This window comes from Carcharodon carcharias, chromosome 11, assembly GCF_017639515.1.
Source record: "Carcharodon carcharias isolate sCarCar2 chromosome 11, sCarCar2.pri, whole genome shotgun sequence".
In the NCBI taxonomy this organism is placed as follows: domain Eukaryota; kingdom Metazoa; phylum Chordata; class Chondrichthyes; order Lamniformes; family Lamnidae; genus Carcharodon; species Carcharodon carcharias.
Window position 1 is genome coordinate 77,216,148 of NC_054477.1, and position 17,993 is coordinate 77,234,140.

Genomic DNA, 17,993 nt, shown 5'->3' on the forward strand with positions numbered 1-17,993 from the left:
GGTAGTAGTTAGTTGCCTTCTTCAAGTGTTGCAGTCCATGTAGTTTGGTATAGCCACAGTACAGTTAGGAAGGGAGTTTTCAGGGGCAATGCAGAATGAAAGATCTAGGCAGTATTTCTTCTATATATTTTAAAGATAAACTTGAAACTTGACTTTATAAAATTAAATATTTATTTTGCATACATGTGAGACACAAGAAGCAGCTTGAAACTCAGTGGATTTTTACTCCAATGGTTGCAGGTGGCGCCGTATAATTAATTCCCCTGTGCTCTTCAGGTAAGTGTCAGCTAATTCCTGTTCTGTTGGAAGTCCCTGTGGCAATTTCAGGGGTTGCACTCTGCAAAGATATTTAAAATATTAATCACTAAATTAGAGTTCCAAGTTTAAAAATTAAGACAAGTTGAAGTTTACTGTAATTGTAATCACCAACCTTACAAGATGCTTGATTACTTTTAGTTTATTGTTAACTGATGGAACATTCTTATGGATCCGTGGTTGATTTGACTGGTAAAATAAGGAGGATATGTTTGAAATTTATAATACATTAAAACATGATGGTTCAGTTGAATTGCATCTACAAATTTAATTTCTAAATGGTATGCATCAGAAATTAAATTAACATACCAGTGTCCTAAACACCTTGCTTCTATCTCTTCAATAGATTTTGTGTTGAATGGCTCAAACAGAAAACCCCTTATCTGCCACAACATCAGCCAATGCCATGAAAATACTGAGACATTTTCAAATTGCTAGTTTCCTCTTCCAGTTTTTAAAAAATATATTAACCTTCTAATCCTAGCAGCAAAGGCCTACTCAAAGGTTTTGCAAATATAAAGCCTGTTACAATTTAGAAATAAATTAAAGTATGTATTATTATTCCATTTTAGGTAAGCATGCACTCAACAACTGACTAGTAAGCTATTTTATTTTCTTAATTATCCAGAAACTTTGCAATGGAAAATATTCACTGGTTGAATTAGCTGATTGCTAACGTTAAATGTGACCAGAAATAAGCTGCTCAAGTAGAATAGACAATCTCACTGTCACAAAGGGATGTATTGCTTTTGATAGATATTGGAGATAGCAATAGTAACATCCAAGAACTCTGAATTCACTATGAGTGAATGTCTTTTTACCATTCTCTACTCTGATATACAGTGCCAGGAACAAAAAAAAAAATTCTTGCTAGGGCCATGATTTCACAAGGAAAAGCAATTATCTGGTAGTTCTGAGCTGATAATCTTTCCAACAAGTTGTCTAACCAAGGTTGTTATTGAATTCTTTCGTGAGACATGAACACCAGCAAGGCCAGCATTTGTTGCCCATCCCTAATTGCTCTTAAGAAGGTCGTGGTGAGTTGTCTTCTTGAAGTGTTGCAGTCCATGTAGTTTGGTATACACAGTGCTGTTAGGAAAGGAGTTCCAGATTTTGGTCCAGTGACAGTGAAGGAACTATGATATAGGAACACAGGATATAGGAGCAGAAATACGTCGTTCAACCCCTTGAGTCTGCTCCAACGTTTAATTAGACCATGGCTGATCTTCTACCTCAATGACATTTTCCTGTACTTTCCCCATATCCCTAATGTCATTACTATCTAGAAATCTATCAATCTGTGTGTTGACTAAGCCTCCACAGCCATGAGGTAGAGAATTCCAAAGATTTACCACCCTGAGTGAAGAAATTCCTCCTCGTTTCAGTTCTAAATGGCCTACTGTTATTCTGAGACTGTGTAACTTGGTTCTAGAGCCCACCCCCAGTCAGGGAAAACATCCTTCCTGCATCTACCTTGTTGAGCCCTGTAAGAATTTTGTACATTTCATTGAGATCACCTCCCATCCATCTAAACTCTTTTTAAAAATTATTTCTTCATGGGATGTGAGCTTCGCTGGCTAGACCAGCATTTATTGCTCATCTGCAGTTGCCCTTGTTCAGGGGGCATTTTTAAGAGTCAACCACATTATTGTAGACATGTAGGCTAGATCAGGTAAGTACAGCAGATTTCTCTCCGTAAAGGACATTAGTGAATCAGATGGGATTTTACAACAATCAGCAATGGTTTCATGGTCATCATTAGACTTTTAATTCCAGATTTCACTATCTACCATGGTGAGATTCGAATTCAGGTCCCCAGAGCATTATCCTGGGTCTCTGGATTACCAGTCCAATGACAATACCACTACGCCACCACCTCCCCCCATTCCAGAGAATACAGGCCACTCTCCTCAATCTCTCCTCATAGTACAATCCTGCCTCCTAGGAATCAGTCTGGTGAACCTTTGTTGCACTCCCTCTATGGCAAGTATAACCTTCCTTAGGTAAGGAGACCAAAACTGTAAATAATACTCCAGGTGCAGTCTCACCAAGGCTCTATACATTTGCAGCAAGACATCTTTACTCCTGTACTCAAATTCTCTTGCAATAAAGGCCAACATACCATTTGCCTTCCTAATTGCTTGCTGTACCTACATACGAGCTTTCAGTGACTCATGAACAAGGACACACAAGTCCCTTTGGACATCAACACATCCCAATCTCTCCCCATTTAAAAAATACTCAATTTCTGTTTCTCCTGCCAAAGTGCATAACTTCATATTTTTTCACGTTATGATCCATCTGCCATGCTCTTGCCCATTCAGCCTCTCTAAATCTCCTCAAAATTCACATTCCCACTGAGTTTTGTATCATCAGCAAACTTGGAAATATTACATTTGGTCCTCACATCCAAATAGTTCCAAGTCAGAATGGTATATGGCTTGGAGGGGAACTTGGAGATGATATTCCCATGTGTCTGCTGCTCTTGTTCTAGGTGGTAGAGGTTGTGGGTTTGAAAGGTGCTGTTGAAGGAGGCTCGGAGAGTTGCAGCAGTGCGTCTTGTACATTGTATACACTGCTACGACTGTGCATCGGTGACGGACGAAGTGAATGTTTAAGGTGATGGATGGAGTGCCAATCAATTGCACAGGCTTTGTCCTGGATGAGTTCGAGTTTCTTGAGTGTTGTTGAAGCTGTACTCACTGAGACAAGTGGAGAGTATTCTATCACAGTCCTGACTTGTGCCTTGTAGATGGTGGACAGGCTTTGGGGTGTCAGGAGGTGAGTTACTTGCCACAGAATTCCCAGAATTGTTGGTCCTGTTAAGTTTCTGGTTAATGGTAATCCCTAAGATGTTGATAGTGGGGGATTCAGAGATGCTAAGTGTTATGATATCTGACTTTGCTTTCTCCTCTCGGCAGGGGGTGGGGGGGCAGGGGGGGTGTGTGTGTGCGCACACGCGCACTGGGGCTGAGGAGTACAATCCCTGGAAGGCTGCATGAAGAAAAAAAAGGAAAAGAAACACCGTGAGAACCGGATCATGTGACCCGGAAGCAGAGTGCCATAGTCAAGAGGAGTCCCAGGCAGGGGACAGCTAGAGGTCCCAGAAGAGGAGTCCCAGACAAGGGACAGGAAGGGGGTGGGGGTGCTGCAGGGAGAGGTCTCAGTTAAGATGAAAGAGAGAGAGGAGCAGAGAATGAGGCTTCAAGCAGATGGAAATCTCAGTTAAGATGAGGGAGAGAGGAGCAGAGAATTGAGGCTTCAAGCAGAAAAAGGGTTGCATTTGGCAGATTTTAAGTGGGAAGGACGCAGAAGCCCCAAAGATCTAAAAAGGCAGCAGAAGGTTACTAACTCCGTGCTGCAGGCCGCTGGGGCAAAGGTAACCCTTTGGGGGCAGTAGTGCTCTGCTCAGCAGAGTTGATGTTGTGTTCAGGAGTTGTACTGGAGTGCAGACTCGAGAATCCAAGGGAACAGATTCTTGGGAGATGAGACTGAAACCTACCTTATGAGGTAGGCCATCATTGGGGCCATCTGAGTTGAAGCAACTTGATGAGAGAATTCCAAGGCTGAATCTTCAAAGGTGAAGACTGGAATCTCTCATGAGAGAGGCAAGAGTTTTAACGAGATTGACTCAGTGGGTGGGTTGTTGAGAAATCTGTGAAACCTGTCTTGGTTGCATCTGCCATTTACTATGCAGTGTGGTGTGTTCAACCACAGTTTGCTTGTTAATTCACATGTACCTCATATTAACCCTGAATGTTAGAGTATAAGATAGACATTGTAAATTGTTCATCTTTCTGACTTTGTATAGTAAAGTTTATTTATTCAAAACCCACAGAATCTTGTGGCTTTATTCATTTTGAAAGTGCTTGAGTATCAAATTTCATCTACTTTAAACAAAACATTATTGGTCCCTAACTGGATCGTACCAGAAACTTGGGGGTCTGGTCCAGGATTATAACATCAAGTCATTGAACATCAAGGAGAGATGGTTAGACAGTGTCTAACCCCACCCATCTTCAGCTGCTTCATCAGTGACCTTCTTTCTGTCATAAGGTCAGAAGTGGGGATGTTTGCTGATAATTGCAAAATGTTCACACCATTTGTGACTCCTCAGACGCTGAAGCAGTCCATGTCGATATGCAGCAAGAATTAGACAACATTCTACTTTGGGTTGATAAGTGGCAAATATAAACATGCTGAGGAGGGTCAGGTAATGTCTATCTCCAACAAGAGACACGTCCGGTTAGTTGTTCTCATGTCCGGTTAGTTGTTTAATTGTTCACTATTATTCGCTATGAGATGTGGCAGGACTGCAGAGCTTTGATTGGATCCATGGACTGTGGGATCGGTTTTCTCTGTCTATCGCATGCTGCTTCCGCTGCTTACCATGCATGTAGCCCTGTGTTGTAGTCTTCACCAGGTTGACACCTCATCTTGAGGTTTGCCTGGTGCTACTCCTGTCATGTCACTCTTCATTGAACCAGGGCCGATGGCCTGGCATGACTGTAGTGATAAAGTGAGGTATATGCCATGCCATAAGGTTACCGATTGTGATTGAATGTGGTCCTTCATCTGTTGATGCCACAAGCTGCTAGTTCTGTTCTGAATCTATCCGATTTAGCCCACTGGTAGTACCACACAACATGAGAACAATATCCTTAGTGTGAAGACAAGAATTTGTCTCCACAAGTCTCCCTATGACCTTGCTCCTCTCAGTGCTTCTTCCAAATATTGTTCAACATGGAGGAATACCCATTCAATAGCTGACAGAGGGCAGTAGGTGGTAATCAGCAGGAGGTTTCTTTGCCCATGTTTGACCTGATGCCACGAGACTTCAAGGGGTCCCGAGTCAATGTTGAGGGCAAGTCCCTCACAATTGTATACTACTGTACCACTACCTCTGATGGGTCTGTCCTTCTGGTGGGACAGGACATACCCAGGGATGGTAATGGAGAAGTCTTGGACATTGGCTGAGAGGTATGATTCCATGAGTATGATGGTCAAGGCTGTTGCTGTGGTACTGCTCTCCCAATTCTGACACAAGCCGCCAAATGTTAATAAGGAGGACTTTGCAGCGTTGACTGGGCAGGATGTGCAGTTGTCATTTCCAGTGCTTAGGTCGATGCCAGGTCTTCCGTCAGATTTTATTCCTTTTCAACTTTTCTATAGCGGTTTGGTACAACTGAGTGGCTTGCTAGGCCATTTCAGAGGACAGTTAAGAGTCAAGATTGCTGTTGGACTGGAGTTGCACATTGGCTAGACTGGGTAAGGATGACAGATTTCCTTCCCTAAGAGCATTAGTGAAGCAGATGAGTTTTTAAACAACAATCCGGAAACTAAGACTAGTTTTTAATTCCAGATTTTTGAAAATAATTAATTAATTGCATTTAAATTCCATCAGTTGCTGTGGTGGGATGAGTCCCCAGAGCATTAGCCACATGGGCCCGTGGATCAAGTAATATAACCGCTATACCACCATCCCCAAATGAGGAAAGATTAGAGAAACTTGGACTTCTCAGCCTGTAAGAAGGCATGAGATATCTTTTACAGAACTACACAAGATAAATGATATGTAAAAAGCTGATCTTGAATATTACTATACATTGGGAACAGGACAAAGGAACACAGGTTCAAGCTAGTAACATTAAATCTGACATTCTTCGCATAGTGAATGCTCAGCACTTGAAATGGACTTCTGGGCATAGAGGTAGAGGAGAAAAGCTTCCAATCACTTAAAAAAAGCAATTAAATTTGGCAATTTGGGAGGGAAAGCAAGGTCCATCTGGACAGATGGGTCAACAGCTTTCCTCATTCTTAAGTATCCTGTGACAAGCTGGCCTGGCTTAACATCTTACAAAACCAGCAATGGAAACTAACCAAAAGATATTGCATTTCTATCCTCACACTAATCATACACAAAAGTAAAAAGTAAACATATTTAAATAACAAAAGGAATTTAAAAATTAACAAGTGCTTGCCACTGTGCCAATATGAGGAAGCAGAAGATGGATTTTAAGGCCAGAAGCTTGACGAACGTTAAGTGGAAAGCAAACTGTTGCAGGGTTGAATGGCCAAGAAAGCAGCAGGTCAGTTTGGGCAAAGAGATAGATTGGTTAGACACAGCAACTGAATGGCAAACAGAGGAGAATCCAATGTGACAGAACAGAGTTGGAACCCCTGAGGCACCAAAATAAAATCAAGTTCCAAAATTGATCTAGTAACACTAAAAATAAATAATTGTACAGTGGGGATGGACCACTAACTACAGTATTACTGGCAAATACAAGAGGTTTCATATAGACTACACACAAAGGATAATTCACCTTGTCTAACCCAAGGTCATGGACAATTTTCTTTTCCCAATATGGACGCCGTTTTGTACATTTTATTCTGGTAACGATGTGCAGTTGGTGTGGCTGGTCTGGATCACCTTTATATTTTGCATGATCAGATGGTTCAACTTCAAACATCTACAATTAATAAGAAACTGATTACACAAAAAAATAATTTATGCAGATAAATCATCAAAATAATTTATGCAGATAAACCATCAAAATAATTTATGCCGATAAACTATCAAATTAGCTATGTAGCACTCCCAACATGGGGCTTCGATTTAAGTCCTAAATTTGAGATACTGAATTTCAGCTCCTCAGTCAAAGTGTGGGCAGTTCAAATCTAATGATGATAAAGCACAGAGGGGGCTATTCCATCTATCACACCTGTGCCCTGTCTTTGATAGAACGAGCATCACTCCCTTGTGCTTTCTTCAAAACTGTGTAGATTTTTTCCTTCAAACTTTTATCCAATTCCAATTTGAAAGTTACAACTGAATCTGTTTTTACTACTCTTTCAGCCAATGCATTCCAGATCACAAGTCACTGTGTAAAAAATGTCTCTTCATGTTGCCTCTGGGTTTTTTGCCAATCACCTTAAATCCGTATTCTCTGGTCACCAATCTTTCTGCCAATGGAAACAGTTCCTCCTCATTTACTTTAATCAACAACAATTATGATTTTGTATCAAATCTTTTCTTTGGAAAAATATACTTTATTCATAAAATATCTGAAAGAACATTATAAAACATTTCTAAATGGCCATCACAAAAAGTGCAATCAGATTCAACTTTTACACGTGGATCATGAGGTGCTTCAATACAATCAATGTTACAGTCATTTCAATATGGTCATTACAGACAGTCGGTGCAGTTATCAACATACATCATGTTGCACTCTGAGGTGCTTCAAAATAATTGATACATTTAGTACTCAATGCATACATTCACTGTGAGTCATACAGCCCGAGGAGTCTAAACAATTCCCAGCCCCTTGGTGCACGATGGCAGAAAGATCTTTCCCCATTGCGCCTTTGCGGCGGCTGCCCCAAGCTTTGGTGCTTCCCTCAGCCCGTAGTCCTGGACCTTGGAATGTGCCAGTCTGCAACACTCGGTCAGGGGCAACTCTTTGCACTGGAAGACCAACAAATTTCGGGCAGGCCAAAGAGTGTCTTTCACCAAGCTGACGACCCTCCAGCTGCAGTTTTTGTTTCGATGTGTGTCCCTGGGAACAGCCCATAAAGCTTTGAGTCCTGTGTCACTGCACTGCTCGGGATGAACCTCGACAAAAACCACGGCATCTCTCTCCAGACCTTCTTTGCAAAGGCACATTCCACAAGCAGGTGAATAACGGTCTCTTCCCCACCACAACCACCTCGAGGGCAACGTGCAGAGGGGGTGAGACTCCTGGCGTGTAGGAAGGATCTGACAGGGAGGACCTTTCTCACCACCAGCCAAGCTACATCTTGGTGCTTGTTGGAAAGTTCTGGCAATGAGGCATTCTGCCAAATGACTTTATGACAGTCTGCTCGGGAAACCATCCGACAGGATCCACCATCTCCTTTTCCTACAGGGCCTCTAGCACATTATATGCTGACCACTGCCTGATGGACTTGTGGTCAAAGGTGTTTCTCTGCATAAATTTTTCCACGAGGGACAGGTGGTACAGAACAGCCCAACTACTTGGAGTGTTCCGCGGCAGCACGGCCAGACCCATCTTTCACAATACCAGGGACAGGTAGAACCTCAGCACGTAGTGACACTTAGTGTTTGAGTGCCAAGGGTATATGCACAGCTTGATGCAGCTGCTCACAAAGGTGGCCATCAGGATGAGGGCAATGCTGGGCACATTTTTCCCCCTTTATCTAGAGGCTTGTACACCACGTCCCTGCGAACATGATCCATTTTCCACCTCCAGATAAAGCGAAAGATGGCTTGGGTAATCCCCATTGTGCAGGAGTGAGGAATGGGCCAGACCTGCGCCACATATAGCAACACCGAGACTGCCTCACACCTGATGACCAGCTTCTTACCCGCAATGAAGAGGAAGCGTTGCTCCTACATGCCCAGTTTCCTTTCCACCATTGCCACTCACTCCTTCCAGTTTCTAACGCATGCCCCGGTCCCTCTGAACCATATCCACAGCACCTTCAGGCCATCTGACCTGACGGTGAAGGGGACAAACAACTGGTCAGCCCAGTTCCCAAAGAACATGGCCTTGCTCTTGCTACGATTTACCTTGGCTCCCGAGGCCAGTTCGAACTGGTCACAGATGTTGATCAGCCTGCACACCGACAGCGGATCTGAGCAGAAGATGGCAAGGAAGGTTTTGACCAGAGTGCCTCCATTGCCTGGGATCGTCACTCCTCTTATGCCCAGATCCTTCCTGATGAACTCAGCAAAGGGTTCAATGCAACACACAAACAAGATAGGGGAGAGAGGGCAACCCTGCCTGACTCCAGATTTAATTGGAATGCTTTCTGATTCCCACCCATTGATTGAAACTGCACTTGTATCAAATCTCTTCTTAAGTTTCTCTGCTCTAATAGAGCAATTCCAGTCTCTCTGCATAACTGAAGTCCTTCATCTCTGGTACCATTTTAGTAAAAGACTTCCATTTATAAAGCACCTTTCACAATGTTTACCTGTAAAACAATTTGGGACATCCTATGAAGTAAGTTTGAAGTATAGTCATTGTTATAATGTAGGAAATGCAGCAGCTAATCTGCAGCACACACTCCCACAAAGAGCAACGTGATAAAGACCAGTTAAGTTGTCTTTGTGATGCTGATTGAGGGATAACTATTGGCTAGGACATGGAGATAACTCTTCCTCTTTTTCAAAATAGCACCACGGTATCTTTTACATCCACTTTAGAGGGTAGACGGGGCCTTGACTTAATATCTGACACCGCTAACCATGCGGCAATCCCTTGGTAATACATTGGAGTGTCAGCCTAGATTTCTGTGCTCTGCAGTATGACTTGAACCCACAACCTTCTAACTCAGAGGCAAGAGTTCTACCAACTGGCACCTAAACAATCTAGTAAATGTCTTTTGCACCCTCTGTAATGCTGGATGTGCTTCCTAAATTCTGGTTCTCAGAATTTTACACAATACTCCAGGCTCAAGTCTAACCAATGTTTTATAAATGTTTAGCATACAAGCAAGTTGGTCTATTTAAGCTGAAGAAAATTAGCTGCCTGCCAAAGCTGCTCTGTATGATCTCCTCCTTCCATGACAACATGAGGGACAAGGTCAGCTACGATAGGGCAACATCGGAACCCTTTGAGAACTGTGGGTCAAACAGCATTACATTCTGGCATTTTCTTCCCTTTGCTGCTGTCATTTGCCTTCAGTTCATTTACAGAGGTTGTCTACTTAGATACGAGAACTGACAGAAAGCTGTTCAGCCTTGGCTGCCTGAAATTCAAGATGAAAGCGACCCAAGTCCTCATCAGAGGGTTGCTCTATGCTAAGACATTCCATATCAATGAACACCTTCTGGAGCCAATGGAGAGACTCTTTCATGCCTGTAAAGGTTTGGTTTAACCATTAGCATCAGGAAGATGAATGTCATAGTCCAGGACTTTGCCATACCACCATCAGTTAGTACTAATAATGTAATGGTGAAGATTGTGGAACCTAGATATGTGAAGCTGTCAATCATTAGCATTACATCACTCGATGCTGAAATCAACAGGTGCATCACAAAAGCTGCAGACGTTACATCCAACAAGCTGAGTAAGTGTGTTGAACAACAGCAACCTGACTGAGAACGCCAAACTGTTAGTAACCAAGTCTGTGTCCTCAGTGCACTTCCCTACAGTGGTGAGAACTGGACAATCTATGCTAGACTGAGATCTCTGGAGGCTGACTGTTCGGTAGAACATTACAAGAGGCGAGGAGAAACAGAAAGCTCATCTGGCTGCAAAGAGGACCAATGAAAACAGCGAATCATGCAACTTCTCAACCTACTACCTTCATCTGCAGCAAATGCAGCAAAGACTGCCATGCCAGAGTAGGGCTCTTGAGGCTCACTGGGCAATTTTTAAACACAGAGTTGACCACCAAGGCGCAAACCATTGTCACACGAGACAGAAGGCTGCCTATCTAGACATAACTTCCTTACTTTTCTACTCTATGGGCCGGATCTTCGCAGGGTTGGTCCGGCTCTGAAAGCCTTTAAAAATGGTGGGGCAGGACCAGATTCCGAGATTCTTATTTCCATTTCCAACACAGGCAGTAGTCAGGTAGCAAGCCTGTAGCCTTCACTCCTGACCTTGCTGATTACATTGCAGGGGTTGGTACCTCATGTACTACTACCCAGCCCCCCTCCACTATTTTGTAGAGTCCAGGCAGCTTCTCAAGGACTCTTGGTTCACAGTCTTTCAGCAGAGCAGTGAACCATAGTCTGGATTTAGGGACCTTTTGAGAGGCATGTTAAAAGCTCTTACCCATACCCCGTTTGCCCCCCCGACCCTCACCCAGTGTGCGTTATGTATAGAACCAACGAGCTATGTAACAACAATGGAAAATCTTGAAATGTTCATGAAAAAAAAACACATTCAGAAATCTGCTTTAAAAAGTGTCACTCTTACAACCTTATATAAATATCAGACACTGTCATTCATAGTTTCAATAAAAGAAGCTTTACTTCACTTCATACCTCTTAATCTTATCCAAATACACATGCAGACATTGAGAAAAATATATCAAAGAATAAATTATTATAACCTCAAAGATATCAAAGCTAACACTCCACTTCAGCCTCTGTAAACAGGCCCGCGCTGAGCACATCCATTAGAGAGTCTTGAAGCTCAGCCAAGCATTGATAAGGCCATCTGGATGAACAGATGTCTAGCCATCTGTTTCTGCTGATAACAGCTGCCAGATGGTAATTACAGGTTTATTAGGGAATCCATTTTCCCCCACTGTTTCTCCAACCTCTCTCCCTCTCTATTCTCCTCTCTTGGCCCATTTCCCCATCTTCACCAAATAACACTTTGCACCAACCCCTATCACATTTTTCCTACTACCACAAGCACTCTTTCTCCATATACTCCTTTTCTCAATTCAACTTTAATGAAAGATTTACATTTTTATGGTGCTTTTTAAGACCACAGAAGGTCCCTAATTGCTTTACAGCCAATGAAGCACTTTTGAAATGTAGTCACTGTTTTCATGTAGCCTTTTATTCCATCCCTCCTCTTCAACACCCATGTACTTCTAAGAAATTTGCTGATGACACCAGGTGATGCTGACGGTTGACTTGTACAAGAAAGTATAAACAAAATACACTAGAATACAACACAGGTCTGTTAGATGAAAAGGAAACATGAGATGAATACTTAAGCATTCATGCAGTAATAGGTGTATTGATGGCTTTATTACTAGGTTAAGCAATACTTCAATATTTAATGGATTGTGAATAAATCTAATTACAGATGCTCTCACCTTTTCTGGAATACGAGCCTTAGTGAATTTCATTCGTATGAATCCAGGCCATGATAATGGAATCAAAAACTGTTCCACTAAGTTCTGCAAAAATGAATTAAAAGTCTTAGAAGTAACTGATTTACATTACAGGAGGCAAAAGGTTGAATTCAACATTAGCTTTCCAGTCAATGGAACATTCCATAGAAAAAATTGAAGGAGTGTTTATTCCATGAGTTCATAATGCCCACGGCCTTGGAGGAGATGCCGGTGTCGAGGTGAAACTGCTTCATCACTCTGTAGATGTAGATGGAGTAACTCTCTTTCCTTGACCTTCACCACTTCTTCCCGCCCTTTGCTGACGGTTTCTTTAAGGCTTTTTTGGCTCCTTTCTTGGGAGCTGGTTTCTTCTCATCAACCAGTTTTCAATCTCAGAGGACCAGAAGTAGTTGCATCTCAATTAGAATTATTTACACACCTTCAAAATGAACTGCAGCTGGTGTTGAGTGTAAGGCCTTCAGTACTTACTTAAAAGCTCATAGATCCTATGTTTCTGACAAAAAAATCACCAGCAAGAAAAGCCAGATACCATCAAACAAAACACACACTGGATGCCAAACTAAAAGAGTTGAAGACCAATGGTGGGAGAACAAGGTTCTACATGGGAGGTTAGATTAATAATCCAGTGACATTACCACTATGCCACCCTCCCAACCCCCAAAAAAGCCGATGTCTCTGTCATCAAACAATCCCAACATTTGAGGAAAACAGAACTGGGTCCCTAGAGAACAAGCCAGCATGCCACAAAACTAGTACCTTCACCCAACCCTCCAACAGTGACTTTGTATGTAATATTTGCAGCTGGATCTGAAAAGCAAGAGTTTACTCACAGAGAGCTTTATGGCCTTGGTGACTTCAGCTTGAGATGGATTGAGTACAAGCTCATCCAAAATACAATGTTGTGGAAGTGATTCAACGGCGTTATTACATGCTGTGGATTCTTGGTTTCTGAGACTGTTAAAGTGCTCTCCAACGAGAGAGAGAGAATCTAATGCCTGTTCATTAGGAGCTAACTGCTGAGAGGACGGGTGTTACTGCATAGGCTTTGGGACCAGAGACAGATCTGAGAACTTCATGGAAAGCCTTCGGGTCATGCTTATTGGCAGCTTCCTGAAACTCTGCAACCTTGTTCTCTCACCATTGGTCTTCATCTTTTTTAGTTTGGCTTCCAGCATGTGTTTTGTTTGATAGTATCTGGTTTTGATTTTTTGTCAGAAGTGTAGGATCTGTGAGCTTTTAAGTAAGTACAGAAGGCCTTACACTCAACACCAGCTGCAGTTCAGCATTTTGAAGGTGTGTAAATAATTCTAATTGAGGTGCAACTACCTGAAATTGAAAATGGTTGATGAGAAGAAGCCAGCTCCCAAGAAAGGAGCCAAAAAAGCCTTAAAGAAACCGTCAGCAAAGAGCGAGAAGAAGTGGCGAAAGTCAAGGAAAGAGAGTTTATTCCATCTACATAGTGATGAAGCAGGTTCACTCCGACACCGGCATCTCTAACAAGGCAATAAGCATTATGAACTCGTTCGTGAACGATATTTTCGAGTGCATTGCAGATGAGGCTTTCCGCCTGGCCCATTACAACAAGTGCAGCACCATTAGCTTCCGAGAGATCCGGACCGTCGTGCGCCTGCTGCTGCCCAGGGAACTGGCCAAGCACACCGTGTCAGAAGGGACAAAGGTGATGATCAAGTACACCAGCTCCAAGTAAAACTCCGCAATGGACTGAAAAACATTCAACATATCTCAAGTGTGAGCCTCAAGAGTGACTATGTACAAGAGCTGTCTGAAAACTATCACATTCTCAAGATTTCCTTTCCACTAAGAATCAATGAAAATTAAGCAGCAGCTCTTTCTGACATTTCCTCATCTCCGAACCAGAGATAGTGAAACTATGACAAAAACAGAATTACCTGGAAAAACTCAGCAGATCTGGCAGCATCGGCGGAGAAGAAGAGTTGACGTTTCGAGTCCTCCTTCCACAGAACTGAGCGAATACAAGGAGAGGGGTGAAATATAATCTGGTTTAAGGGAGGGGTGTGGTTGTACAACATCTCTCCCCCCCCGCTTCCCCCTTAAACCAGCTTATATTTCACCCCTCTCCTTGTATTCGCTCAGTTCTGTGGAAGGGTCATGAGGACTCGAAACGTCAACTCTTCTTCTCCGCCGATGCTGCCAGACCTGAGTTTTTCCAGGTAATTCTGTTTTTGTTTTGGATTTCCAGCATCCGCAGTTTTTTGTTTTTATCATAGTGAAACTATTAGCTGGTGGAGCACAGACAAGGCAACCAGGGATCTTCTAATCTGTTTCCCTCTTAGCTATAACAAGCACATAAACCTGCAAGGCCTATGCAGCCTAAGGCTTATTTATTAAACAAGCAGCTAGTTCCGCTCCCATCTCCAATAAAAAAAACACAAAGCTACAACAGCATCAGGAGTACATCGCATGACACATCTTAGACTGCAGGAAGGAGGCCTCGAATCGGAACACAGATAGCGTCCTCAATTACAATGTAAACCCAACGTACCGTTAGTCGATTAACGTTCCTGCACAAGGTGACCATCACCTCAAACCCGAAAGATGCCAACAGCAAAAACCCTGTTTCGTACGACCGCACGAGGCCCAAAATCACGGAATCTCCGGCAAAGCTCCACCCACCACACGTCAATCAAAAACAAACCTCAACCTCACGTCGCAAGAAACTTAATCAACCCTTGCGCGGAGTCTCCGCCCCGAGTGCTCACCCCGTCCCCGAGCGTCGGCCCCGCCCACAAGCGGAGTCTCAGTCCTGAACGCTGGCCCCGCCCCCGAGCGCAGATCCCACTTCCCAGCAAGACTCCTCTCCCGATCACAGGGCCAGCCCCCGGATGGCCCGTCAGGAGCGTCATTTTTTTGTTTGCATGTATGCCTCCAGTTGAGTGGTCTCCGGCATTTCTGTTTTTATTCATATTGTAAAACCTTAATGTTACTTATTTTTATCCCCAACCCTTTGCAGGTAATGCAACATTTAAATGTAAATCTATTATGATCGTTCAAGGGACCAATACAAAGGAGCAGCCTGTGGATGTATTCCAAATTATGGAAGGTGCTGCTTCAAGTGGTTGGGAATAAGAACACCGCTCTCTGGGCTCGTACCGAGAAAGAGAAAAGTTAGTGTTCCGGGTCTTCCGTGAGTACCGAGATAGAGAAATAAACAGCACAAATAAGAGTGAAGCGATGCAGAGGCACAAGTAAATAACTGACTTTAAATAAAAGAGATAAAATTTTCTGACAGAATAACTGGAATGAGGGAGGGTGAAATAAAAAATTATAGACAATAACAGGAAAGAGAAATAGAAACAAATAGTGGAGATTCCACACAATAAGTGAATAGAGGGATTAGAGATTAACTGGAGAGAGGGAAATCACAAAACAAATTATGACAACTTGTATTTATATATAATCTTTAATGTAAGAAAGCAGCACACATTTTTAATGTAAGAAAGCAACAAATAGCATTATTAAAGCTAAATTTGACAAGGAGCCATATGAGATATTAGGGTCGATGACCATAAACTTGGTCAAAGAATCATAGAATGGTCACCGCAGAAAAGCGGCCCTGTTGTGTCCATGCTGGTTCTCTGTAAGAGCAACTCAGCTAGTCTCACTCCACTGACTTTTCCCAGTAGCCCTGCAATTTTTTTTTTATCTTTAGCTGCTTAGCAGATTCCCTTTTGAAGGCCACAATTAATATGTTTCCACCATGCCCTCGGGCAGTGCATTCCAGATCCTAACCATTCGCTAAGTAAAAACAAAAATTCTTTGTGTTGCCGTTGGTTCTTTTGCCGTACACCTTTATATCAATGCTTTCTGGTTCTTGCCAATGGGAACAGTTCTTCCTTATTTATTCTGCATAGACCCCTGATTTTGAACACCACTATCAAATCTCCTTTCAATCTTCTCTTCTCTAAAGAGAACAGCCCCAACCTCTCCAGTCTATCCACATCACTGAAGTCCCTTACCACCTTGAACCATTCTGGTAAATCTTTCTGTACCCTTTCAAAAGCCGTCATATTGTTCCTGATACAGTGCTCAGAATTGTACATAATACACCAGTTTGGCCTCAATGGGAGTGTTATAAAGGGTCATCATAACTTCCTTGCTTTTGTACTCTATGCCTCTCTTTATAAAGCCCAGGATCCCATATGCCTTTTTAACTATTTTCTCTTCCTGCCCTGCCATCTTCAGTGATTCGTGTACACTTGCCTGAGGACTTTGGATTCCCTTTTATGTTAACTGCCAGTCTCTTCCCATCCTCTCTCTTTGCCTCTCATTATTTCCTTTTTCACTTCCCTTCTGAATTTTCAATATTCACTTGTTTTATCAACCTCGTTCCTTGTAGGAATATACCTCAACAATAACCAAAACATCTCTTCCTTACAGGCAGCTCATCATTCTGTTGCAGTTTTGCCTGCCATACTTCGATTCAAATTTATTTGGGCAAGGTCAATTCTCATCCTACTGAATTTGTCCCTCCTCCAATTAAGTATTCTTACCCTAGATTGCTCTTGACCTTTCTCGTAAGCTAACCCAATCTTTTCAGTATTACAATCACAGTTCCCTAAGTGTTCCCCTATTGACACTTAATCCACTTAAACCACCTCATTCCACATAACCAGATCCAGCAATGCATTCTTCCTCTTTGGGCTGGAAACATGCTGATCAAGAAAACTTTCCTGTAACCATTTCAAGCCATGCAGCATCCTGACTTGGAACTATATCAGCATTCCTTTACTGTCGATGGATCAAAAACCTGAAATTCCTTCCCCAACAGCACTGTGGGTGTACCTATACCATACAGATTAAAGATGTTCAAGGCAGTGGCTCATCACCATCTTCTCAAGGAGACTTGGGGTGGACGATAGATGCTGGCCTTGCCAGTGACTCACTCATCCCATGAATGAATTAAAATAAAATATATTCAAAAGCTCTTTCCCCCTTTCTGCCCTTTACATTATTACTATTCCAGTTTACATTGGGATAATTCAAGCTCCCCATGATCACCCTTCTATAGTTCTTGCACCTCTCTGTAGTTTCCCTGCAAATTTGCTCTGTATCTTTCCCACTAGATGGTGGCCTATAGAATGCACTCTAGTGTATTGATACATCTATTGATTCTTAACACCAACCTAATAGATTCTGTCCTTGATCCTCTAGAACATCCCCAATCTCCATCACTGTAATACAGTATTCTTCTTAATCAATATTGCACCCCTCCTTTCTTTTGTTATTTTCCCTGATCGCCTTGTATCCAGTAGTAATTAGGATTAAGTTGTGCCCTTTATGTGGCAGGTCTCCATTATTGCCACATCATATTTCCATCTCCTTAGCTTTGCTTGCAGCTCACCAACTTAATTTACCTAATCTAAAGCTCTCCCTCTTGCACCATCTTTCCAGCCATGTATTCATCTGCTCCATCCTCCTATATCCATTCTCATTAGTGTGTGGCACTGGGAGTAATATGGAAATTACTGTCTTTGAGGTCCTGCTTGAATAGTCTCCTTCCTAGCTCCCTAAAATCTGCCTGCAGCCCTCATCTCTCTTTTTATCTTATTGTTGGCACTGATACAGACCACAACCATTGGCAATTCATCTTCCCCTGCACTCCCTCACCACTTCCCCCTTTACGGTGCTCTGCTGCCACTCAGTGACATTCTTGAACCTGACACCAGGGAGGAGGGAAGCAGTATATCATTCTGGATTCATATCTATGGCTGCAGAAACTCCTCTCTGTTCCCCTAACTATGGAATCCCCTATAACTGTTGCTTTCCCAATCTTATTCCTGTCCCTCTGTACAGCTTGGCCACCT

At 42.6% G+C, this 17,993-nt stretch overlaps 2 protein-coding genes across 8 annotated transcripts in view; one reads left to right on the forward strand and one right to left on the reverse strand.

Moving 5' to 3' along the window:
• Positions 1-153: 153 nt before the first annotated feature.
• On the reverse strand, positions 154-14,875 carry mrpl30 (mitochondrial ribosomal protein L30). Its single transcript, XM_041199105.1, has 5 exons — positions 14,672-14,875; positions 12,109-12,192; positions 6,642-6,788; positions 431-504; positions 154-337 (listed from the first exon to the last, which is right to left on the reverse strand). Exons 1-5 carry the CDS (start codon positions 14,705-14,707, stop codon positions 223-225), a joined length of 456 nt encoding a protein of 151 aa, XP_041055039.1. The 5' UTR covers positions 14,708-14,875; the 3' UTR covers positions 154-222.
• The window catches only part of mitd1 (MIT, microtubule interacting and transport, domain containing 1), a 35,913-nt gene continuing 32,206 nt past the window's right edge, over positions 14,287-17,993 (forward strand). For 3 of the 7 annotated variants that reach the window (XM_041199092.1, XM_041199091.1, XM_041199093.1), the window contains exon 1: positions 15,003-15,293. In XM_041199092.1, coding sequence (XP_041055026.1) covers positions 15,209-15,293 — 85 coding nt within the window. In that variant the 5' untranslated portion in view covers positions 15,003-15,208. Of the gene's footprint in view, positions 14,340-15,002; positions 15,314-17,993 lie in introns of those variants that run through there. The other 4 variants (XM_041199090.1, XM_041199096.1, XM_041199094.1 and 1 more) reach the window with 4 other exon arrangements.